General features: G+C 49.3%; 1 protein-coding gene across 1 annotated transcript in view; it reads left to right on the forward strand.

Moving 5' to 3' along the window:
- LOC102552269 (uncharacterized) overlaps window positions 1-26446 on the forward strand; it is a 96398-nt gene that overhangs the window by 21209 nt on the left and 48743 nt on the right. The window contains 9 exon segments of the mRNA XM_063270018.1: window positions 2528-2713; window positions 2805-2957; window positions 5011-5155; window positions 7178-7511; window positions 7972-8083; window positions 15177-15548; window positions 15984-16159; window positions 16875-16999; window positions 17002-17373. Coding sequence (XP_063126088.1) covers window positions 2528-2713; window positions 2805-2957; window positions 5011-5155; window positions 7178-7511; window positions 7972-8083; window positions 15177-15548; window positions 15984-16159; window positions 16875-16999; window positions 17002-17373 — 1975 coding nt within the window.

Below are 26446 nucleotides of genomic sequence, written 5' to 3' on the forward strand. Positions count from 1 at the left end.
GTTTACTATGTGTGCCAGGCTGGCCTGGAACTTGTCACACAGCCCAGACTGCCCTCAAATTATACAACGTCCTGCCTCTGTCTCCCAGATTCTGAGACTCAGTGTGTGCGCCACCATAGCAGTGAGAACTGGATTTGAATTTCAGTGATGCGTATAGCTGTTGTGAACCAGTGACTCAGCCTCTCTGAACTCTTCTATGTGCGTATGGATGTGTGTTTGCATGAATGTGAGTGCATGTTCACAGAGGCAAGGTTATTTTTCTTTTCATTTCTTTTCTTTCTTCTTTTCTCCCCCCGCCCCTTTTTGGAAAGGGTTTCTCTGTGTGTCCCTGCCTGTCCTGTCCTGGAACTTTCCCCATGAACCAGGCTGGCCTCTAACTCAGAGAGGTCCACCTGCCTCTGCTTCTGCCTCATGAGAGCTGGGATTAAAGGTGTGGGCCACCTCCCAGAACTCACCGATGCAGGCAAGTCTAGCCGGCCAGCTTGCTCATAGTCTCCCCCACCTCTTCCTTTCAAGTGCCTGAATTAAAGGCGACCACCACACCCATCTGAGTCATCTCTCTAGCCCTTCTGAGACCGATTTTTGGTGTGGGGACCAAGCATGGACTGAGTTCTTTTGTCTTAAGCTTGTGGTGAGCGATGACATGCTGCTCAGCACCCAATTAGAACCCGGTAAATAAGAGCCACCACGGGGCTAGAGAGATGGCTCGGTGGTTAGAAGGGCTAGCTGTCCTTGCAGAGGACCCGGGTTCAGTTCCCAGAGCCCGCTCGATTGACTCACAACTATTCTAGTCCTAGAGGATCTGATGTCCACACAAGGTATATCTTCAAACCAGCACACTCGTATGTACACAATTAAAAACAAAACAGAACCAGAGCTGCTGTCTAAAAACCACCACAACAAATTTCATCTGGGCGTGTTGTGATGTGGAGCTCTGGGTGAAACTAACCAAGTTTCCGTCGATGAGCAAAGCCTCATTTCCATCACAATACCTCCACTATTCCGTGACTGCCATCACCACCATAAATGTACAGTGGAAAACTCAGGTCCCCACGCAGAGCAGCTTGCCCGTGTGGGTAACCCTGCTCTGTGGTCCTGCACCAGCCACATTGCTTGCTTCAGGCGTTGGAGGTGCTTCTCAGGGACGCTCATCCCACTGTCCCAGGCTGGGAGCATGTGAGGGGACCAACAGCCAGCATTGTGGCCACACTCAGAGTCCCCAGGAGCATCAGGCACTGATGGGGGTCTTGGTACTTCTGAACCCAACAGCTTTTTGAGAGTGTGTAGGGAGCACCCAAAGCTTAACCCTGACCCTTGACCCTGGGGTTGGTCCCACAGGCTATATGCTGCGCTCGAAGACACAAATTTGGGCACCAGCTTTGATCCAGGTCTAGAGTGGACCCTGAGTGACCCACAGTCCACAGCCCACCAGGTGACACACTGATTACATGCACCATCCAAGGGCTGGGCGGGCTCGTCTCCCCTCCATCCCTCCTTTCTTCTCCTCTACCTTCCCCATTTATCTGTTCTCTGTGTGGTGTGGATACGAGGCATAGACGTGACCTTTCCCAGCACGGTCTGAGTTTCCCCGTCTGCATGTGGGGGCTGTGCTATGTGTGGATCAGGAGATTGCTGGCGAGGTGAGTGACTGGGACAGTCAGGGTGTGTGGACAGGATAGCAGTGGTTTCAGTCAAGGTCACATGAGCAGCCTTCCTTTCTCCTTTGAGGTAGGGTGAATGCTGCCTGATGCCTGTGTCTCTAATTTTTTTTTTTTTTGGTTCTTTTTTTCAGAGCTGGGGACCGAACCCAGGGCCTTGCGCTTCCTAGGTAAGCGCTCTACCACTGAGCTAAATCCCCAGCCCCTGTGTCTCTAATTTTTAAAAATTTCATTCGACTCAGGTGCCTTTTATTTTGATAAACACAGGGAAAAAAAACCAAAATGTGCCTTAAAGTGATTTGTTCCTGTAGATTTCGTAGGAGACACATGCTGAGATGCGTGCACCAGGATTTACCTACTCCGGAATGTACGCACAAGCATATGCATACACACAGGGCACATTTTCACATCCATACAGAGACACACTTGTGCATGCATACTCACATGCACCTTTATATACACTCATTCACACACACATTTACCCATAACACACACACACACCAACATTTACACAAACGAATTTCATATATTCATTCTCTCTCTCTTACACACACACAAATGCTGAGATTCCAAAACATCTGCTGGCAGAGAGGTGTGCATGTGAGCCCCCAGGTGAGCACCTTGTAGCTTGCATTCTCGTGTGGACCAGTGGGAAATCATCGTGCATCCTCAGCAGAACTCTGTTAGCACTGGATGGTCTCAGGATGACATTTACACCCAGGGCCTCAGAAATGGTGTTTTTCAGAACTGAGCCCAGGGCTCTTAGATGCGTAAGACTTGAACCTGGGACTCCAACCCCAAGGCTAAGACAGCACTGTGTCTCCTATGGGTGGGCAACGAGAGGCAGGTTACTTCACACCCATCCCTAGCCTCTGCTGCAGTCTCCAGAAGCCAGCCCAGGGGCTTTCCTTGGCCTCTCAGCTCTGGCACCCAACCTCTCTGCTGCTCTGGGTGAGCTCTACCAACAGCTGCCTGGAGTTGGCTCGCTTGTGAGGATTCTGGGAGAGGCTCTGGGTGTGAAGTGCAGCTTCCCAGGACCTGTGGATGCTGGCCAGGTGAGTAGAGGGCTTGCCTGGTAGATCATCCTTGGACCAGTGGGAGGCCCGAGACTCTTCCAACCCTCATCCGACTGCCATGTTTTTGCAGCTTCAGCTTGTGCTGAAGGCCCTGGGCAATGCAGGTCTGTCAACAGCAGCTCTCACCCCTGTAATGAGCACCTGCCCATCCCTGAGGGGCAACGTTCCTGAGATCAGGCTGGCAGTGCCCCAGGCCCTCAGGGGGGTCCCTTGCTCTGCAGATGTGTGAGGCCTTGTGTTTTCCTGTCTCTGGCTGCAGTTGGGCAGGAGAAACTGCAAGGCCCAAGAAAGTTATTCCTGTATATTTGTGGGAAAATCTTACCCACTCATCTGTCACTAGGTCAACGTCTTGCCCATGGACCACTGAGCTCTCTGTGGTCCGTTTTCTGACCTGCTAGCACATCTTAGCCTCCTTGGTACCCTCTCTTCCAGATGTCCTCAGGTCTCACTCTGCAGCTGCATGCCGAGCATGGCTGGGGGCTGTTCAGTCAGTAAAGTGCCTGTTGTGAAAGTGTGAGGACCTGAGTTTATCTCTCGCACCCACAGAGAAGCTGGGCATGGTGAACATTTCTGTTATCCCAACCCTGAGGAAGGAACAGAGATGGGAGAGCCCATGGGGTTTGCTGGCCGGCCAGCCCAGCTGAACTGCTGAGCTCCAGGCTCAGCGACAGACCTCAGCTCAGAATAAAGGTGGTAACACACGTAACACAATACACAATAAGTAAGTCTTTAAAAGGGGGTCGGGGAAGAGCTGCTGCAGAAATGGCTGCCTGGCTCTCACATCCTGGTACCTGGTTTAGTTCCTGGTACCCACATGGTGGCTTATAGCCACCTGTAACTCCAGGGCTCCTCTACAAACACCGCACATAAACTTATGCAAGGAAAGACACCTTAAACAAATAATAAATCTAAATAAAATGAGGTGGACAGGGGCTGGAGAGATGCCTCAGTGGTTAAGAGCACTGGCTGCTCTTGCAGAAGACCTGGGTTCAGTTCCCAGCACCCACACGGCAGCTCATGTCCATCTGTAACTCCAGTTCCAGGGAATCCAGTGCCCTCTTCTGGCCCCCATTGGCACCAAACATGCGTATAGTATGCAGACATACAAGCAGGCAAAATACTCATACTGATAACATTCAAAAATAAGGTGGAAAGCGATTATGGAAAGGTACTCTATGTTGACCTCTGGCATTAAAACATACATGCATGCATGTACACACATGATTCATATAAGCAAACACACATAAATAAAATAAAAGATCTTTAAAAAAAATGAGGTGGAGAGGGGCTGGAGAGATGCCTCAGTGGTTAAGAGCACCAGCTGCTCTAGCAGAGGACCTGGGTAGTGGCCCCACTACCTTTCATAGCAGAGCCACAGGTGATTGTGTACTGGAGAAGTTGCCCATGGTTTTCACACACACGCACACACACACACACACACGCACACACACACACGCACGCACATATGCACACACACATGTATACACAAACACACACATGCATGCACATATGCACACACATGTATACACAAACACATACACATGCATGCACACACAAGCACACACACATACACACAAACACATGCACTCACACATATGTTCATGCAACCACATGCACACACAAACACGCACATACATACACACACATACATACACACACAGATACAATGCACTTACACGTATATACATAAACACATACACACACATACATGCACAGACATACACTGCTTTTGCTTCCCCCTTTTTCCTTATGTGTTATTTATCTTGCACATTAACCTTCATTGCACTAGAACCTGAGTGTCTGGGTGATGGGGCCTGGGTCAGCCATGTCCACGATGTCATCTATCTGATCAAGTACATGGTAGGTGCTCAGAAAGTATATGATATGAATGGATGGCTAGATGGCTGCACTGTGAGGGAAGTTGGGAGGAGCTGATGGAGAGGCACAGAGCCTGGAGGTGGCTCTTTTAGAACTTGGTCTGGAAGCACTAAGACATTTATATTTCATGCTTATGCTGTCTTGTAAATAAAGCTTTATTGGAATGCATCCACATGTTATTACTGGTATGCTCGGAAACTGACCAGGCTCTGGCATAGGAGGACTGGGGAATAGACGTGACCTCACTACATCCCATAGTAGGGTCACAAGGACAGTGTTTTGGGGAAGTTACTTACGGTAGAGACATGGTGGAAGCTGGTGGGGTCACAGGGTCAACTGTAGAAACAAGGGCACTATACAGGGTGCGGACCAAATGGTGGATGTCTTTCCCAAGCCAGTGGTCAGTTCTCTTGCACCTGTACCAAGCTCCTGAAGAGGACACAGAGCTCCGTATCAATGCTGACCTGGCCCTGATGAGGTGCCCCAGTGAGGAGGTGTTTGCCCAGATGCGGGCAACACACAGGCAACTGAGCGCTCTACCCAGTGAGTAGGGAGGTGTGGGATGCCAGGGGTCTCTCAGGGTGTGCAGTGTGGTTAGGAGTCCCCTCAGCCTCTGCTCCTCCAGTTACACAGTTAGCCCTGTGTGTTCTCCCACATGGCAGCTCCAGCCCCTTCCTGCCCGTGGGTAGCTTGAGAAAATCTCCTTCTCTCAGGTCCTCAGGCTCTTCGAGACTCTCCAAGGTCTGCTCACTCTGGGCAGGTCACAGATAGTTCTATAAAGAGACACTAGGGCCAGCCTGGTCTTCATGAGACCCTGACTGAGAGTAAGAGGCAATCACCAACAGAGACTCTGGCTATCACTAGGTCTCTTTGGGAATCAGTGAGTTCCCTTTAAACGGGGGAACTTTGGACATAGTATGAAAGATAAATTCACCTGACAAAACAAAACAAAAATCCCAGTAACAACTGGCCCAGTGACAGTGTGCATCTGTAATTCTTGCAGTACAGGCAATAAGGCAAAAGAATCATGAATTCCAGGTCAGCCTGACTATACACACTATAACCCTGTCTCCAAAGAACAAAGGTTGGGCCTAGGGACATGGCCTGGGCCGGGGCTCAGAGGTAGATCACTTCCTAATGTATGAAAGACCTGGCCTCCATCCTGCACTGTAAAAACAATCTGAAGAATTGTATAGTGTACCATGTAGTGGTGGTAGCACACACCGTTAATCCCAGCACTCGGGAGGCCGAGGCAGGTGGATCTCTGTGTTTGAGGCCAGCCTAGTCTGCAGAGTGAGTTCCAGAATTGCCAGGGCTACACAGAGAAACCCAGTTTCGAAAACCAAATGAGTAATACATAGCTTGTTAACAGCTTGGTTCTAACCCCAGCCCAACTCATCCTTGACTGTGTGCACAGGAGAGGGACCCACGTTGCTGTGAGCCCTCTAGGTCTGTGAAATGAGGACACTACATAGTGTGCCTCAGAGTAGGGGCGGGGTGTGTGTGGCGGGGTGTGTGTGGGGGGGGTGAGCTGGTGCATCCTCCTGTGATATGATGTAAGAGGACAGCTCACCCTCTGTTCTCTCTGCAGTCATGTTTGAAAGGGCAGGGCAGGGAGATGGGTGAACAGTGAAGGCCTTCTTCTCGAGTGGCATCGAAACTTCAACACAGTGCAGGAGAGCTTGCTTGGCTGTGTGAGACCCTGGGTTCCATCTGCACCACTGCAGACACCCACCTAACCAGCCAATCAACACACATCTATGTAACCGAGACCAGCACGCACAGATAACACTCATGCGCGTCTCTATCTGGTTTACCTGTCCCCACCAAGGGCTGGAGGTTGTTTTCTGTCTTGGGCCTTAGCACCCAGATGGACCTCTCTGCACACCTGATGTGACTTGGCGTTTTCCTGAAACCCAAACACCTATTCGAGTCTTCTGAAACAGATGCAGGGTCAGGGTTGTGGTTCAGCAACAGAGCATGTGCATCACTACAAAGCGAGCAAAACCAAGACCATGCTGCAAATGACCTCTGTGAACGTAGGGTCCCAGAAGATCATCGTGGTGTTCGTTTCAAGCTTGACGCGGAGGGAAGGGCTGAGGTAGGGAAGACCTTGTCTTGAATCTTAGTAGTCAGCCTGCTAACCCTCCTCCAAGGGATCATACAGGGGCCACAGATAGCAAGCTGTGTGCTGCCCAGTAGGAGAAGTGGGTTCCCTGCCCCATGGCCAGATGTTTGAGTAGCTTCCAGCTGTGACTTACCGTTATCAAGCCCTATGGTCAGGGTTCCCGTTAGGCTCTGATAACCCTACAGATTCACACCTACATGCGATATCCCTGCAGGACTCTGACAGGGTCTCCTTCATGGTTCACACATCCCCTATTTGTCTGCTCTGAGATGTCAGACTCTGGCCTTTGACTGGCCTTCGCCAACAGCCCTGTGTGTTGAGCTCACATGCACGCACATACATGTACGCACGCACACATAGAAAAGTTTTTAAAGGGGTTGGGTGGAATAAGAATTTGAAATAAAGCACAGTATCCTCATTTCCCAGATGAGGCACAGAGAGGGCATACCAGCATCCTGAGGTAACGCAGCTTGTACTTGTAGAAATGAACTGGTTCAGACTTGGGTCTGATTTTCAAGCCGAGGGATCCCACTTCATAACTTCACTTTGTCTTCAGGGAAGCTCATCAGAATTCCATCCACAGGCTGGGTTCTACTCCTGTCAGCTACCACAGCAGGTCCTGAGCAGCCCTGACACAGGGGCACGGCAGGCCTGGGCTGAGTCAAAGAGCCTTGGCTCACCATGCATCTTTTGCTGCCACTGTGCCTCAGTGGGCTCCTTTGTGTGGAGCCCCATCCTGTGACTGCTGGAGACGGATGATCCCCTGAAACACTGAGGACATCCTCAGTCAGCAGATCCAGACGGAGACCTAGACACACTCGTCTTATCCTGATGTCACCTTCCACTCAAGTATGGCTCACCTGGGGCCGCAAGGCCTGGGAACCCCAGAGCTCCAATCTCCCAGAATACAGGGGCTAAGGGTACTCTCTCCTCTGCTTGGACTACATACAACAAGTTTGAGGCTAGCCTGGACAACTTACAGAGCCCTGTCTCAAAAGGTAGAGAGCTGGAGTTCGATGATGAAGCTTACCCTGTTCTCAAGGGCTTGTGTTGGATTTCCAAGCGGGCAGTGGGTGGGAGGAGCAGAGGTCTTTTCAGCTGAGGTCCCTGAACCACATCATGCATCCTGGGAAGCATAGGGTGCTCTGGCACCTCCCCCAACCTCCATCAGGTGGATGAGGTGATGGCTAACGCTCTCCTGGGGGCGGGATGCACTCTCTCTATCTCTAAGGAGCCTGGGAGCCAACTTGGAGAGGACCCTCCTCTCCCAACTCTTTCCTCCCTTGTTCTGCCACGGTGACTTCACCATCCACACTGCTGGCCGGGCCTGCAACCGGCTGGAGGTAAGAGTACTGGTCTTGCCTTCCCCCTAAGGCCTGTCCTGGAGGCGGGGCTGGGAGTGACCTCACCTGTCCCTCTGTCCGTTCACCTGCCCTTGCATCCATTGTTTTGCATTCATCTATCATTTTAACCTATTTACCTACTGCCCATAGATACAGCCATACATCTGTCCACACATGTTATCCAAGCATCCTTCAGTACATCTCATCCATCCCATCATCCATCAATCCACCTGTCCATCCTCCAATCTGTCCACCCACCCACCCGTCCATCCATCCATCCATCCATCCATCCACCCATCCATTCACCCATCCATCTGTCCATCTACCCATCCATCCAACCATCCATTCATCTGTCCACCCACCCGTCTGTCCATCCATCCACCCATCCCACTCGGCCATCTATCCTTCCATCCATCTCTTTGATCCATTCATATATCCTAATATCTATCTATCTATCTATCCATCCATCCATCCATCTACCATGGTCTGTCTGTCTATCGCTCTTATTCCCTCCCCCATCCATTCATATTTCCACTTTCCATCTGTCTCCATCCATCCATCCATCCATCCATCCACATTCTCTCTACCTGCCCACCCACCTTTATCCATCCCTCTACCTACCATCCATTGCAGAAATACCCTCCTCTAGCTGACACTGTGTCAAGCAATGTGCTCAGCTCTGGACACACAGTGATGAACCACTAAGCCATGGTTCCTGCTTGTCTGGAACTTTTCATTCTGGGAGGCTGTTGTGGGAATTTTCTCGCTGGGTGGGGGGAGTACTTTACCTCCCCTACCAAAGCTCTAACAAGCCAAGGTTTGAGTTCTCCAGAGTTCACCCTGAGGAACCAATGAATTCATTAAGCTAACCTGCAGAGCAGCCTTGCTGGAAGGTCTACAGCGAGCGTGGTCGACAGCTCCTCCATAACTCTATGACTGCAGAGATGGGAATCTCTGCCCCTAGCCCCTCCCAAGGCCAAGAGGCCACATGCAATTGGGACTGAATGGCATCTATCCCACTGAGAGGAATGGTGGCTCTCCTCAGCCCTTCCTTCCACAAGGGATCAACAGCCAACAAGCCCAGCAGTGACCGTCTGTGAGCCGACACAGCTGGTCTGGTGAAGATGGCCACAGTGCTGTTCAGAGGAAGATTGCTGAACGTGACAATGGCAGCTTTAAACTGTGCTTGAAGATATGAGGTTGAGCTGAGACACGAAGGGTGGACATTTTATTAAAGTTCTTGCTGCTGTAAGAAGCCCAACAAAAACAGCTGAGGGAAGGAGAGTTTGATAGTACACTCCATTATGTCAGGGAGTCATGGAGGTAGCAGGAGTGTGAGGTCACACTGCATCCACTTGGGAAGCGATCATGTGTATGTGTATCTGTGCACACACACACACACACACACACATACACACACACATGCGTGCACACACACCGCACTGGTGCACAGCTTGCTTTCTCTTTTTCTTTTAAATTGTCAGGGTGGAGCACGTGGGTACCACTACATGCATGCAGGGAGTGGGAGTCAAGTATCTCCTTCCTCCACGAGGGTCTGAGAGATAGAACCCACATTATCAGCTTTTATGTGCCAAACCCTATCACCTGCTCTGAGTCTCTCCTTTTTATTCAGTCCAGGACTCCAGCTCACAGACTGGAGTAAGCTTAGGGTGGGTCTTTCTTTCTCAGTTTAGCCTCTTTGGAAACTCCCTTACAGATGGGCCCAGAGGTGTGTTTTGATGGATGGCAATTCTAAACTCAATCAAGGTGACCTGTGCAGAGCTGAGGTCAGAGAGTAGCCTGCTAAGAGGAAAGGTGTGGTGTTCACAGGCAACAGAGGGAAGGTAGGGTGGGGGTATGCAGAGAGGGAGCATGGAAGGGAGTGGTGTGATGGGACAGAGTGTTTACTTGTCACCTTGAGGAATGAATGAGCTGTGGGGTCACTGTGGAAGACAGTCTTCTTTCTCTCTCTTTTTTCTTCCTTCATTTCTTTTTGCTTTCTTTCCTTCCTCCCTCCCTCCTTTCTTTTTCCCCACTTTTGGTGCTGGGACCCTAGTGCATGTTAGGCAAGCTTTCTTCTTCTGAGCGCCCAGGAAAATGGAAGATCTCTGAGGCTGGTGTCCTGTGTGTTGTTGTGAAGTCCTGACATTTGGCCCCAAAGCCCTGGAGTCTGTCTGCAGGACATTTGCTCTGTGTTCTCCCAACCTTTTCTGATTGATGGAGACCAGAGCCTGTCACCCAGATGCTGCCAGCTGGGGGTGGTGCCACCCCTTGTGATTTTTTCTCTAAACATCATCAAAGACATCTGGAGGCAGGAGGGGAGGGGAAGAGATTCAAGGGGACCGAGGGGGTAGAGGAGAGTGAACAAGAGGACAAAGGACACACAGTTGGGAGGAAGAACAGACAGAAAAAGGATTTTTTAAAAGATTTATTTATTTATTTATTTATTTATTCATTTGTTTATTTATTTATTTAGTGTATATGAGTACACTGTAGCTCTCTTCAGACACACCAGAAGAGGGCATCAGATCTCATTACAGATGGTTGTGAGCCACCATGTGGTTGCTGGGAATTGAACTCGGTCCCTCTGGAAGAGCAGTCAGTGCTTTTTCTTAACCTCTGAGCCATCACTGTAGCCCCCAGGGGAAAAAAATTGTTCACCTATCATCTTCTGAGAATCATCTGGGCTAGCAGATGCCTCATGGGTAATTCGTGAGTCCCTACACCGCTCAAGCAGATTCCCACGAGAGGCCTGGGTGTGACCTTGTGTGCTGGAAACCCAAGTGGATGTGTGATGTGTGTGTGGCCTGGGCTTCACATGGGAGAAGGAAGGCTGCCCAGCGGGGGTGCCGTTTGAACCAAACACTTAAAGAATTCATAGGAAATTTTGCCTGAGAATTTCAAGGTCGTACCCTGTTTCCTGAGCCCAGGTGGCCTCCCGAGGAGCTCTGAGTACTCCAGGTCTGTTTCCCAGGTCCCTGTTCCCAGACCTACAGCTCTTGATCACCCATGTGACTTCGTTACATATCTGTGAGCCTCTGGCTTCTCTCTCCAGCTGGGAGTTCAGCTGAAAAATGCTAAAGACATCCTCCACAGTCTGCTGGGCCTCCAACCCTCTGGGGGCAGGAAAAAAAGAGAGAGGGGGAACCAGAGATTCCCTCAGGGCCAGAGCCCAGGCTGGACAGCTGAGTGTCCAAGAGAAAGATACAGAAAGACGAAGAACCTCCAGAAGAAGGTCATGAGTCTGGTGTGCTCTGACTACCCCATTCCCCCAGCCAGTGACCCAGACGGCAGCATGGGCTCTTGGAAAGACTGAAGCTTTAGGTGCTCATGGACACCTGCTGGCGAGGCCTGCCTGGTGCTGAAAAGGTGTTTGTCTAAGTGTAACCTCTATACGGTAAAGGCCCAAAGCCCCTCCTCTGTGCACCAGTGAGGCCAGAACTGAGCCTTTCTGTTCATCCCAGAGAACCCTCCATCTTCTCTTCTAGTCCTTAAGCATCCCTAACATAGGGAAGCACCGGACCAACTTCTGATGGCAATGGCTTCTGCCTTTCAAACCTCAGCTTTGGAAAGCTGGGCTCAGTGTCATGCACCCCTAACCCCAGTGCTGTGCAGTGAAACTGGGTGGTTAGTGGCTAGCTAGCCAAGATGCCCAGCTTTAGTGAGAGGCTCTGCGCTAATTGGAGAGGAATTGACCTCTGGCATACACACACACACACACACACACACACACACACACACACACACACACACACACACACGTGATACAATCTGAGAACGAATGTCACCCTCATCGAAAATCTAATGACCTTACCATTCTCATAGGACTCTTTTTTTTTGGTTTGTTTTCTTTGAGACTGTTTTACTCTGTAACCAGGCTGGTCTCCAACTTACAATCCTCCTGCCTCAGCCTCTTTGTTGATGGGATCACAGGTGAGGACCAAGCACCTTCATCCTCTGTATACGCCTCCTTCCTGTCCTGCTCCCACCCCAGGGAGCCATTGAGAAGCTATCTGCCACAGTAGGGTGCTTGGCATTCTCTTAGACGTTTGTAAACTGAACATGGATTTAAAGCCTAAGCACACTCTTGCTCTCTTTCATTCATCCATGGCTGTGAGGTTCCCCTGACCCAAGCAGCCTGGGGATGGAACCTAGGGCCTTTCCATGCTAGAGAGGCTCCGTTCCACTGCCACCGAGCTACCTAGCAGAGGCTGCTGTTGTTGATGTTTGTTTGTTTATTTGTTTGTTTGTTTGAGAAGGGTCTCGTTATGTAGCTTAGGCTGACCTCAGGCCCTCCATACGACTTGGGCTGACCTGAAACTTCACTCTTTAGCCCATGTTTACCCTCAAATACATGATCCTCCTGCCTCAGCCTCCTAGTGCTGAGATCTCAGGCCTGCTCAACCCTGCCAGGCTAATCTCTAACTTTAATCTGTGTTCCCCAGTGACTAATGGTGGTGAACCTTATTTATGATTTTATTTTATGTATTTTTTTATAACAGGGTTTTACTATGTAGACCAGCTGGCTTCAGACTCATAGAGATCTGTCTCTGCCTTTCATGTGCTAGGATTAACGATGCACACCATCATGCCCAGTGCGTGTGTGCGTGTGTGCGAGTGTGTGTGTGTGTGTGTGTGTGTGTGTGTGCTCACATTTACATGGCACAGGACATGTGCAGAGGTCAGAGGACAAATTTCAGTTCCTGATTCTTTTCTTCCACCACATACATGATCGGTTTTGGCTGCGAGTACCTGAGACCTCTTGCAAACCTTGTGGATAGTTAGTTCCTATCTGCTTGCTACCCAGGTGTTTTCTTTGGCGAAATGTATATTCAAGTATTAGGTTCATTTTATTTATCAGGTTATTCTCTTACTGGGTTTTGAGAATTCTTTATTTTAGAAGTAAACCCTGTTATCAGTATATTACTCAGAAACACTATCTCCCGGTCTGTGATATGTCTTTATCTTCTTCCACTGGGAATGGTTTTGTTGTTTAGTTTTGGGTTCTTTTCCACTTTTCTGTATGTATGTGTGTATGTGTGTTCATGCACGTACATGTAAAAATATATGTACATATATATATGTATGTCTATACAGGTGTGTGTATGAATGTTTATGTGTATCTGTACATGTGCATGCATGTGTGCATACATATGTGTGTGTTCCCAAATGTGGGCCACTAGCAAGGTCAAGGGCATGTAGGGCCGCAGCCCAACAGACTCTGCATTTGTTCTTTGACATGCATGGTGGTGACCAGTACAGACAGACTTCCTAGAACAGACAGAAACAAGAAGCCAGCTCAGACGAGCGGCGATGTGCCAGCCCAGAACTGAACTGCTTTCCCTGGTTCCCGCCTCAGCATCCCCTTCTCCGATCCCCTCCAGCCACCAGGCTGCACCAGGCCTCCCTGACTCCAGGCCTCCCCAGATCAAGATTAAAGGGCACACTGCTGTGCTTGGCTTATGTTTTCCTTGAGGACTGCAGACCCAAACTCAGTTATTCATGCTCGCAACAAGCACTTTATTGATAAAGCCCCTGTGGTATTTTAAATCTTTGTTTTATTTGAGATAAAGATCTCACTGTGTAGCTCTGGCTGACCTCAAAGTGACAATCCCCCTGCCCCCACCTCGGTAGTGCACATTGGATCCCAACAGCTCATAAAAACAGGTATGCTGGTACATGCTTGTACCCATACAGGCATCAATAGGTGGAGACAGGAGGATCAGAAATTCAGAGCCAGTCTCAGTCTAGCAAGTTCGAGGTTAGCCTGGGCTACATGAGACCCCGTGTCAACAGATAAAATGAAGTGAACACTTGGGCTGAGAGAGGCCCTGATGTACTTCTGTGGGATGTGTGTATAGTGTCTGAGTGTGTGTGCCTTGTAGCGGGAAGCCTGTCTGCTGAATGATCATGTCCCACTGCTGGTTACTGTTTTAGCAGACACTGTGAGAACAGTCCTTTCATGTGTGTTCTGGAGGGTGGGGACCGAGATGGGCACTCTGCCTATAGCATTTGCTCTTGTAAAATGCCATTTCTGTGTACATCTGAAAGCCAGCAATGTGGGTGGCTTGGGTGTGTACTGACATGTTTAAACACAGACCAGATGTCAGCCCAAAGCTCAGGTGGGCCAGGAATAAACACTTTATTCTAGCTGGGCATGGTGGCACGTGCCTGTAACCCCAGGACTTGGAGATGGATGTGTTTCCAGGCAAGCCTCAGCACCACGGAGGGGCGGAGCCTGCCTGGGCTACATGGGACTCTGTTTCTCAAAAAGTAATTGTCTTAGAACACACTCTCTATTCTCTCATGTTTTACCCTCACTTCTTCACATCTCAAGAACAAAGAGAGGAACAACAGACACTCGACGTCCATGTTGGCAAGACAAAGGGAGGAGCATCCATTACAACTGGTGGCTACTTCTTGGTGTAGCTCATTCTTGTCCCCTACTGAGGGTGGCTAGACAAAGTACTATTTCTATCTTCAAAGATAGATTGCATTTGGATTTTCTGTAAGAATTGAACTTTCTCATTTTTTAAGATTTATTTATTCATCATATGTGAGTACACTGTAACTATCTCCAGACACACCACAGGAGGGGACGGGATCCCATTACAGATGGTTGTGAGCCACCATGTGGTCGCTGGGAGTTGAACTCAGGACCTCTGGAAAAGCAGTCAGTGCTCTCTCTTAACTGCTGAGCCATCTCTCCAGCCCAAAATGTTAAAATAAGTCTACTTACATAACCAAGAGTACACAGCATAAAAAATGATGAGGAATGAGGAGAGCATGGCAGCCTAGAGTCAGGAAGGGAGCCCGAGGCCTGGTGCAGCCTGGTGGCAGGAGGGGATCTAGAAAGTGGATGCTGAGGCAGGAACCAGGGAAAGCAGTTCAGTTCAGGGCCAGACCATTGCAACTGGTCTGAGCTGGCTTCTCGTTTGTGCCTGTTCTAGGAAGTTGTGTCTGTACTGGGTCATGGGTGCTACATGCACGTCAAAGAACATGTGTGGTAGACTGTGTTTGGTAGGCTAGGCCCCACATGTCTTGACCTTTCTAGCACCCTCTCTTCTAACCCCATTTTGCTTCTCTGTCTTCACTTGGGGTTCTTCCTCAGGTGGCCCAGCAGAACAGGGCAAGGCGGGCACCAAGCTGTCAGCTGAGTGTCAGAATGTTCCGGCATGAGCTGAGCTCCATAGACTTCGGGCCTCTGGGAGGCCACAGGAGACGCTGGTCTCTGCGCCTGGCTGAACTCACTGTTGAGCTTCTGAAGGTATTTTCTGTCCCTTCCCCGCTTTTCCTGTTCCCTTCTACTCTGCCCCTACTCTCTGCCCCGTCCCCTGCTCCTTTCCAGTCTCCATCTTCTGTCCCTAGCCCCATGCCCTGCCTTGTGTCTCTGTCCCCAGTCCCTTTCCTTTGCTTCTGCAACAGTCCTGGAACCCCGATCCTAGCTGCTTCTCTTCTCTATTCTCTATCCTTTGACCTTGGGACATGAATTTGGGGTGGGACCTGAGCTTAAGACCTCTACCCACACCACCTACTTGGGCCTTAGGTATGTTCAGCGGGAGCTCTGCACCCCAGCTTTGAAACAGATGTTAAATAAAACCAGCGTGCTTCCTTCACAGGGCCAACACTAACTAAGTTAGTGCTTGGGTCTGCCTAAGACACACTGAAGGATGTATCTCGGTGTCCCCACAATAAGGGGCCTTTAATCAATAAGCAGACTGTCATATTTCCAGGATGGCTCTACTCCTGCTTGCTATGTGGCCTTGGCCAACCATTCATATTTGTGGCTTCATTTCCCCCCCGCCTGTATCTGCGGATACATAGGTATCCTGTGCTCCATGCTAAGGCCATCTGTCCCTACCCTTGGCCGTGTGTTGTCACTGTGGTTCCCTGGCCACAGGGGCAGGTGACCTGGAGGCTGACCCTGGCTTTGGGGGAGGTCTTCTTTCCCACGGTGTCTGGCATTACAGCCAGGCTCAGCCTCCAAGCCTTGGCTACAGTCAGCATCCGGGTCCAAGGAGTGGCTGACTTCCAACAACTCTCAGACCTCTCTCTGAGGGGTTACATCAAGCCCAGGTAACAGACTTCTTCAAGTTGGGGTGGATGGAGAGTTGGGGACGTGGGCACTGGATGTCACACACACTGTGGGGAGGCACCCATTCTGCAGCCTGCCTGCCTGCTGTCTGCTAAACCAAACATCTGTGAGAGTGTCTCGGGCTATGAGGTCCCTCTGCAGGTAAGAAGACAGGCTCAGACAGGTAAAGTTGTGTGCTCAGGGCCGCACTGGGGAGTCAGCAACTGAGGCCAGGATCACATCGTGCCTCCCAAGGAAGGTGATAGGGCCCAAACTCAAGCTCCAGTAACCTTTGAGCAAAGAGGGCAGGTCCTTCTTTAATCCTTCTGTTGGTGAGGAAACAGATTCCAACAAAGTTGCCACAGGATCAGGCCATGTGGCACAGAAGGGACGAAACAGAGTGGATGTAAGTCACAGTCTCATTTCAGGGTCTTTTGCCCCACTACCCAGCCAAGCTGTGGGTCCTGGGTGGAACTGAGAACAGAGACATTAATCACACCCTCTAACAGTTGTCTGGAGTAGGGGGACTGAAGTGGGACGTAGAAGTGGGGCTCAATCATCTTGTCTGTGTCCTGGCCCCCAGCCATGGCAGTGGAAGATGGTTCTGCCCTTTAGAGGCTCAGCATCTCCATCTGTAAAATGGGCTTGTGACAGTGAGGACTGTGTGGCAAGTGGACCAGTGGGTGCAGGGACTGGGCCTTGTTCTTTCTCCCTCAGGGCCCTCCTCCAGGTCTTGGCTCAGATGGGCACTGCTGGAACCGTGGGGCAGGCTGGGCTGAGATGGTTGACCCGTGCCCATGGCACCACTAGCCTAGATGGCAGTATCCAAGCTAGGAAGGTCAGGACCTCAAAGTACATCTGAATGCCCCAGAGGATTCAGGGGAGCTACTCAGCTTCAGGCGGGGCCTTCACCACAGGGGGAGCTGGCAGTGGGCAGAGTTGCAGTGTGGAGGGTTAGGTGTCTTGGAGGTAATGGGGGGAGGGAGAGGTGAACTGCTTATAGAAAGAAATGGGAGGGCTGGGGCCTGCATGGAGAGGGAGGGGCCGGGTGGGGCAGGCGGCTGGGGGAGGGAGGACTTGCAGGAGGGATGGCCTGAGGTGCAAGTGTCATCCTCTTCCACTAGTTCCAGGCTGTATCTTGTCACTGGTGACAGTGTGAAGAGTGTAAGTGACAGTCACAACCTCTCTGAGTCCCATTCCTGTACCAGTGAGGAAGGTAGGCAGCTGGGCCTCTGCTTCTCAGCCTGGGTGTGGAGGGGATAACCTCAAATTTCTCTCCACAAGTATTTGTGCCACTGATATTTAATTAACCTCCTAGCAACTTGCTTTTTGTACTCCACCCTGGGAAAAGTCACTTCTAAATGTTTATGCATAAAGGTGTTTGATGAACTAGTTTTGTTTATTTGAGATGAGGTCTTGTGTAGCCCAGGCTGGCTTATGTAGCCCAGGCTGGCCTCAAACTCACTAGCAGCAGAGTTCCTGATACTCCTGCCTCCAATAACAGCTTAAGGAGAAAGTGAGAATGTTTTCTTTTCCATGGACCTTTAACCCAGTGAGACAGCTTGGTAAGGGACTGCTACTGCAGTCCTGGAATTCAGAGGCACAGGGAGGCTGTAGTTCTATTAAAGGTTAGAATTCTAGCATTAGCAATCTCTTTATTGGATGTAAGAGGCAGAAGCCCAGTTCAACTTTGACTCCTGCCTCAGGAAAGGCAGCAGAAAAAGTCCTGATAGTTCCAGGTGAACCAGTTATCTCTGACTATAGCTTACTCTCTGCTACCCAAGGCATCAATCGGATCACACCCCCTAAATCTGGCTTTTCTTCCGTGTTCACCAGGGAGCAGATGAGCCATACGATTCTTTTGCCAGCCGCTTGGCATTTAGCACCCAGGTCCTAACCATCTCTCCACCCTTTTGTTATTAGTTCTTACTGGAAGCCTAGTGACATTTAGAGGCTAGGTCTCTTGAGAGACGAAGCCACCAAGGTGACACTAAAGAGAGGTACTCCTTAAGGGAAAATCTAAGTCCAGAGAGACAGTCAGTAACAGACCAGCTGCCCCTCTGTTCACCTTTCTGTTTCATAGGCACAAGGCTTGTGCTTATTTTAGCACTGGCCTTTTCGTCCCAAGAACGCTTCCTCATTTAGCTGTGTGACTGAAGCTATTTGTCCTCTTCGGCGGACCTCTATTTTCTAGACTCTCTTCTTCTTTTCTCACCATCCCACTTGAGATGCTTGTTAGTAGCTGTTACAGGTCTTCTTTACCACCAAGGAAATACAGAATCCTACTAGAGGCCAGAAAGAATGTTCCAGACCTCGATAGAAGGCCCTCACTCCTGCCTGTTGACTTTAATAGCCCTGAAGGTAGGGAGCACCTGGTGGTCTATTGCCAGACTCCAACGGTGGGTCTCTGAGGGGCTGGAAAATGCCCCACCAATTTGGCTAAGGTAAGGGAAAGATATGAAGAGAAAGTTGCAGAAACTTGAGGGGTTAAGCTAAATTGCTGAGAGTTAGTGTAAGTTGCAGAGAAAATAAGGTTGAAGTGTGGTTCAGGGTCTGTGCACATAGGTGGACAGCATCTAGTAGCTGTAGAGGAAGATGCAGAAGATATCATAACAGAGACTGAGGAAGAGAAAGAAGAAAGAAGGCAAAAAGAACAGGAAGCCAGGGAAGAAAAAGAGACAGAAAGAAGAGGAAGCTAGAGAGCTAAAGAGAGATAAAAGACAGGAGAGGAATATATACTGGCCATAGTAGTTAGAAAGACTAGGAGGAAAGTACCTGGCAACAGAAGAGAATTCCTGTCTAAAGATCAGTGTGCCTATTGTAAGCAAAAATGGCACTGGGTCAGGGACTGCCCCAGGAAGAACAAGAGGGGCCTCTCCAGTGGCCCCCGAAGGCAAGCCTCTTGGTCGTAGAGTGCTGGCTATGCGAAAAGATAGAAGGGAAGTCCACCCAGTTGTTTTGTGAATATGGGGGCTCAACACTCTGTGCTCCTATGCCCAAATGGGCTAGTGTCCAGCAAAAGACCTTGAGTACAGGGGACTACAGGCAACAAACGATACTCATGGACTACCGGAAGAACGGTGGACCTTGGTGTGGCCTGGGTATCCCACTTGTTCCTTGTGATCCCAGACTGCCCCTACGAGTCTGAACCCTGCAACCCTGCCCTGGACCCCAACTTAGACCCCCTTCATGACTGTCAGCAGGTGCTCACTAAAGCACAGAGGTGGCATAAAGATCTGACTGACCAGCCACCAGAGGGGGCAGATGCCACCTGGTTCATAGATGGGAGCAGCTTCTTAGAGAAGGAAAAAGACGAGCTGGAGCGGCAGTGGTAGATGGAAACAGAGTCATCTGGGCTCAGGACCAACCAGAAGGCACCTCTACTCAGAGGGCAGAGCTCACTGCCCTCACCAAAGCCCTTGAGCTGGGAAAGAGACTTAACATCTATGCCTTTGCCACAGCCCATGAGCAGAGGGGCCTGCTGACATCTGAGGGCAAGAAAAAAGAGATTCTGGCTCTGTTAAGGGCCCTCCATGACCCAGCCAGGCCAAGGAAGGGACTCTGGTACACCTCAATGGGAAAAAAGATCCTGTCACAAAAACAGGCAGAGGCCATGATAAAACAAATGCATCAATGGACTCACTTAGGGGTAAGCAAACTCATCCAGACGTTTTCAAAAACTAAATATTATGTCACAGGTCTCAGGTATCTCGTGGAGCAGATAGTCCACCAATGTGTACCACGCCAAAAGGTAAATGTTTTCAGGAAAGTTGACTCTGGCAGGAGGCTCCACGAGGACCAGCCCGGGGCCTACTGGTGAGTGGACTTCACTGAGATAAAACCAGGAAAATATGGTTACAAGTATCTCCTAGTGTATGTAGATACCTTTTCAGGAATGGGTAGAAGCTTTCCCCACCAAGCAAGAGATGGCCTCGGTAGTCATCAAGAAGATACTAGAAGAAATCTCCCCACCCCCTCTGTTTGGAGTGCCCAAGGTAATCAGGTCAGACAACGGCCCCACTTTCATTGCCAAGGTAAGCCAGGGTGTGGCCAGGGATTTAGAGGTCAATTGGAAATTACATTGTATCTACAGACCTCAAAGTTCAGGACTGTAAGCGAAGGGTCTTGGGGTACCTGGAAGAGAATGGGGGACAAGGGACATGAAGAAGGACGCCAAGACAAGAATCTGAACAAGGCGACAATTTTATTTTTCCCCAAGGCTGAATTTATACCATAACATGGGTAACAGAGGGAATGGGGAAGTATGAAACATTTACACAGGCCAAGGACACAATATTCATGTGGTCAGGGAGTAGGCTGATGTTGACAGATTGTCAGAAAGGTCACAGGTTTGTCATATCTATTAGTCAGCAGGATGTCTTTATAATATTATTATTTTTCTTGACCACCAGATTTGTATTAGTCTTCTGCAGTTGGCTGGGGATTTTCCATGAACCTAGTCATACTTAATTCTAACATCAACAATGGAGGGCTTCAAGGGCATAGCTCCCAACACAGGACAGGTAGGGAGAATGAATAGAACTCTAAAAGGGACCCTGACCAAATTGATCATGGAGGCTGGCACAGACTGGGTGGCACTCCTTCCCTCTTGCTCTCTTCAGAGCAAGAAATACCCCTTCCAGATTCAGCCTTAACCCCCTTTGAGATCTTATATGGGGCCCCAGCTCCTCTGATTGTATTAGATGATGTTATTGAACCAACATGTCATAGTAATAATGATTTGTATGCTAGGCTAAAAGGCCGACGAGCGATACAGAAAGAAGTCTGGTCACAGCTGGCAACAGCCTATGCCCCAGGGACCCCCGAGACATCTCATCAGTTCCAGGTCGGAGACTCCATCTACATACAGCAACACCAGACCCAGACACTCGAGCCTCACTGGAAAGAACCATACCTGGTGCTGCTGACCACCCTGACAGCCGTCCAATGTTAGCCCTCACCAGCTGCCTGGAGGCTGGAGGCTGGGACCTAGAAGGACACTCAGATCTGTAAAAAGCTCCCTAGACCTCCACGTCAGATAAGTGGATACATCAGAGACCTTACTGGGGGTTTGCTGTAATGCTCACTTGGGGGGTGTGCTTTGGAAACAAGAATTTTATGTTTGCCCTGGGTTACATAGAGATAGGTCCCCCAATCGTAGGTGTGAGGGTAGGCTTGGTTTCATTGCAAATGATGTAACACCCCCTTACTATAAAGGTATGACATATGTTAGTACTCCTAACACTTCTTGGACCTGTGCCTCAGGGATCACAACCTGTATAGTTTAGAAGTTCTAAAAGGCAATCATGACTTTTATGTGTTGGTTCAGATAGTACCTAGACTGTTATACCATCCTTATGAGGATGTACTGAACTATTGGGATCCTGATACTAGAGAATTAGTAAGGCACAAAAGAGAGTTGGGAATTACTCTGGCAATTATCTTAGGGCTGGGTTTAGGTGCTGCAGGGGCAGCTACAGGGACATCTGCCATTGCCCTGCAATACAAGCCTTATGGAGAATTGAAGACTGCCATTGACTTAGATGTAAAAAGGACAGAAAAGATTTTAACTCACCTCCAAGAATCCCTGACCTCCCTCTCAGAGGTAGTCCTTCAGAATAGGAGAAGTTTATTCCTTAAAGTAGGAGGCCTATGTGCTGCATTAAAGGAAGAATGTTGTTTTTATATAGATCATTCAGGAAGAGTTAAAGACAATTTGACTAAGATTAGAGAGGGTACAGAACAAAGTTTTTAAGAAGAGAGAGAGCTCAAGACAAAGTTGGTTTGAAACCTGGTTCAATTCTTCCCCTTGGTTCACAACTCTGGTTTATTGCTTATTAGAGAACATATTGTTAAGGCAGCAATGTGAGCCCATCACTAGTGATGAGATCGAGTTATGATTTTAAGATAGAAACCATGACAAAAGAAAAAGGGGGGAATGAAGAAATAAAGTTTCAGAGTTTCGGGGCTGGGGATTTAGCTCAGTGGTAGAGCGCTTATCTAGGAAGCGCAAGGCCCTGGGTTCGGTCCCCAGCTCCGAAAAAAAAAAAAAAGTTTCAGAGTTTCATAGATATGAGAAACAAAGCTGTAAAAACAAGGTTTTGAGAAATACATCTGGTGGTCAGGATGCCATGACAAACTTGTGACCTTTCTGAGAGATACATCTGACATCAGGATGCCCAGTGATATGATAAAGTTTTGGTGATCAAGATTCTGACTAAGCTAATTAAGTGATAACAACTGTTCTCAGAAAGACCCCCTACCCATCCCTGTGGTAAATTCCGAGAACAACCGCAAGATGTCATCCTGACCCTGCCCAACCACCCAGTTCACCCACCTCTAAGAGACGTGACAACTTAGCCCTTTCCCAGTGATTCTCCAAGGCCGGGTGTAGGGCTGAATGAAGAAAGTAACCATCTGAGCCAAGAACAGCCCCTTGAGCAGGCCAGCCAATACCTGACCAGATCCTTAGTCCTGTGCCCCACCAATGAGAATGAGCCAGCTAACCCTGTTGCTGAAGTCTGCCCTCTGTAAAGAATAAAAGTTGTGTGGTTTTTGGGCTTGGGGTTGCCTCTTCCTGCGTGGATGAGCAACCCTACATATGTGGATTAAAAACCTTACACCCAGGGGTTGTGGATTTAGCTCAGTGGTAGAGCACTTGCCTAGCAAGCACAAGGCCCTGGGTTCAGTCCCCAGCTCCGGAAAAAAAAAAAAAAAAAAACCTTACACCCTCATTGCAGTGGTCACTTTGTCAATCTGTGCTCCTGAGGTAAGGACACTATGGGGTCTTACAACAAAAGGATTTGCTGTTGCTCCCATCTTCAGGGGAAGGCAAACAGGGTGCAGGAAACAACTGGTCAGGACGCATGGGGGTGGAGCTGTGGTGCTCACTACTCTCCTTTGCTCAGACTTGGACCACAACCATGGGAAGGTGCTGCCCACGTTTAGGGAGGCCTCCCTTCTTCCTTAATCTTATCCGGGAAATCCCTCCCAAACACTCAGAGACTAGCCTAATCTAAATAACCCCTTATAGACCAGATTTGTCTCCAGTATGACTTGGGATGGGGCCAAACTGACAGTGTTGACTGTCCCACAGCTGAGCTAAACCCCAGGGAAGATGTTTGCTGGTTGGTTGGTTAGTTGGTTGGTTGGTTGGTTAGTTGGGTTTTTTGTTTAGGTAGCCTAGGCTGGTCTATAACTTTCTATGTAGCTGGGCGGGGGGGCTCAAACTCCTTATCCTGATTAAGTAATTGTTACTTTCTTCCTTTCTTTAACTTGGGGACTCTCTTCCCTTCTTCTATGTGGGTTCTGATGATAGAACTCAGATTGTTGGGGTTGGCAGTAAGCACTTTTACCATCTGAGCTGTCTTGCCAGCCCTCCCTCTCCTCTCCCCTCTCCCTCTCCCTCTCCCCCTCCTCCCCTTCCCCTCCTCTTAAATGCTAATTATTTAAAGTTACTTTGTTGTTTGGTTGTACAAAGCATAACTCTGGCTCGTTTTCCTAAGGATCAGAGAGGATGCACTTGGCCAACAGTAACAGGACAGTCAGAGTCTGGGATCAGCTGGAATTTAGCCTCCTCCTCCTCCTTCCTTTAAGGTGCTTGAGAGAAGCAGTTGCAGTCTTCTTTCTTCTTTTGGTTTTTTGAGACAGGGTTTCTCTGTGCAGCCCTGGCTATCCTGAAACTTGCTCTGTAGACCAGATTGGCCTTGAACTCAGAGATCCACCTGCCTGTGCCTCCCGAGTGCCCAAGCACACCATGCCCAGCTGTAGCTGCTTTCTTAAATGGCAGAGCTCTCTCTACAGGATCAGAGTGAGACCTTTACAAAATGTTCTGTGCAAAGCCATGTGAGTCCCTCAGGATCCACCAATCCAGGATGGGGTCTCCCCGCTTTCTTGGCCAATTTAATCAATCTCCACTTCAGCCAAGCAGGGACACTCCCGGGACTGTGGGCTGAGCAGATTGAACTAGGCCACTCCCGGGAGCCTGCATGGCACAGGATGGAGACGCCCTGACAGCAAATTGCTGACCTATTATTCCCACTCTGAAGGAGATTGAAACCTTCAGAGTGATACCTCTCTTTAGTCCCTTAGAAGAAAGGGAGATAAAAAAAAAAAGATATTTCTTTTAAAATGGCAATGGTAACAGAATTCCTCTGACAGGCCTGGTTTATTGACCACCTGAGAACAGGAATATGTAATTTAATGAGAATTAGCCCCAGAGGCTTATACATCTGAATGTGTGACTCCCTCTTGGTGTAGCTATTGGGGAAGGATTAGGAGGCATGGTTTTGTTGGAAGTGATGTGTCTCCAGGGACTAGCTTTGAAACTTCAAAAGCCTCTGCCATTCCCAGTTAGCTTGCTCGTGCTCTCTCTCTCTCTCTCTCTCTCTCTCTCTCTCTCTCTCTCTCTCTCTCTCTCTTGCTCGCTCTCGCTCTCGCTCTCGCTCTCCCTCTCGCTCTCCCCCTCCCCCTCCCCCTCCCCCTCCCTCTCCCTGTCCTCTCTTTGCCTCTAGCTTGTGTATCAGGATGTAAGCTCTAAGCTACTGCTCTAGCACCATGCCTGCCTGGTTGCTGCCGTGCTCCCTGCCATGACGATTGTAGACTCTAACACTCTGGAACCGTAAGCCCCCAAATTAAATGCTTTCTTTTATAAGTTGCCTTGGTTATGACGTCTCTTTACAGTAATAGAAAAGTAGCTAAGATTTGCGCAAATGGTGACATCATCCAAAGGTGGTCCCGGGTCAACAGCAGGCATGTCCTAGCTTTAACCCGTCCTCAGATGTTGCTGTCCTGCACAAAGCTGTAGCTCTTAAAGGGGTGGATGAAGTAACCACCCTGACATAGTCACCAAGGGAACCAAGTTCAGCATCAGCAGCTCAGGAAGGCTCAGGGCTTGGGAGCCCTGAGGGAAGCTCTGAAGGAAGCTGGCATAGGTCACCAGCATGAAGAGACTCTTTTGCTAAAACTCCAGCCCAGTTTGATGAAAATGAACTGTGCGGGCCATGGAGAGACTTGGAACAAGTAAAAAAACTCTCAGAACAAGAACACAGAGAAGGGAGGAAAAGAGATCTGTCCGAAGACACACCTTGGGTACATGGAGACTTGCAGAGGCCATGCTTTCTCTGCCAAGGGTCACCATTGTGAGAGTTTGAGCATGAATCAAGACTTGGCTGATCTGGATGTGAGCGCTTTGTATGAAACTGGAGGAAGGGGATGGTGTGCACTTGTTAATACGACCCTGACTGCAGAAGTTACGTCCGTCTTTGAAGAGTATCGCAGAATTATGCTGATTATAGTGAGTATAACACACCCATGAGTTCTGGGTCTGGAACAGAAGGGCGACCTTGAGTAGCGCCTCAGCCACCACGAAGTATGCCACGGGCATAATAGCTTCCTCTGCCAAGGAACTTCGTGAAGCCAGGAAGGGAGCTGGAACCCACCATTGACCAGAATTACAGCCTCCCCCTCAGAAATGCATACACACTGTATCAAAGCGTTTTACCTGAAGATGTATGCTGTATGGCGTCTTTCTGTGCCAGGCCATTCTGAAAGGAACCAGAGGACACTGTGAACAAATCCCAGTGGCTGTGTGTGCTGGAAGCTAGGTACTCTGGAACTCTGAGGTGTTCCAATGGAAACACTCATTCTGTCACACAGGCTTTAGCGGGAGAGCTCCTTCAACATATTACTTTCAAGACACCTGCTTTTTAAAAAAGACAGCCTATAAATCATTTTACATGGCATCTCTGTACAATAGGTGAAAGTATTTTGTTAATTATGCTTATTCCAATCTACAAACCCAAAAGCAAGTCATTTTGGTACATTCCTGAGAAAGATGCCTAGGTAGCTTAAAATACAACAACTTTTTAAGAAAAAGAATGATCCTTGGATTGGGTATGGTAGTCTGCACCTTTAGTCCCAGCACTCAGGAGGCAGGGGCAGGTGGATCTCTGTGGGATCTACAGAGTGAGTTCCAGGCCAGCCAGGACTGTTACACAGAGAAACTTTGTCTCACACAAATCAAGAAGAATCCTCCTGGGGCTAGAGAGACCCTCTGTGGTAAAGAGCTCTTGCTACCACCTGTAACTCTGCTTCAGGGGATCAGACACCCTCAAGTACCTGCACTCACATGGTTATACATACAGACACACACACGCACACACATGCACACACACACGCACACACACACACATGCATACACACATGCACACATGCACACACGCACACACATACACACGCACACATGCACGCACACATGCACACACACATGCACACACACATGCACACAC

This window comes from Rattus norvegicus, chromosome 10, assembly GCF_036323735.1.
Source record: "Rattus norvegicus strain BN/NHsdMcwi chromosome 10, GRCr8, whole genome shotgun sequence".
NCBI lineage: Eukaryota > Metazoa > Chordata > Mammalia > Rodentia > Muridae > Rattus > Rattus norvegicus.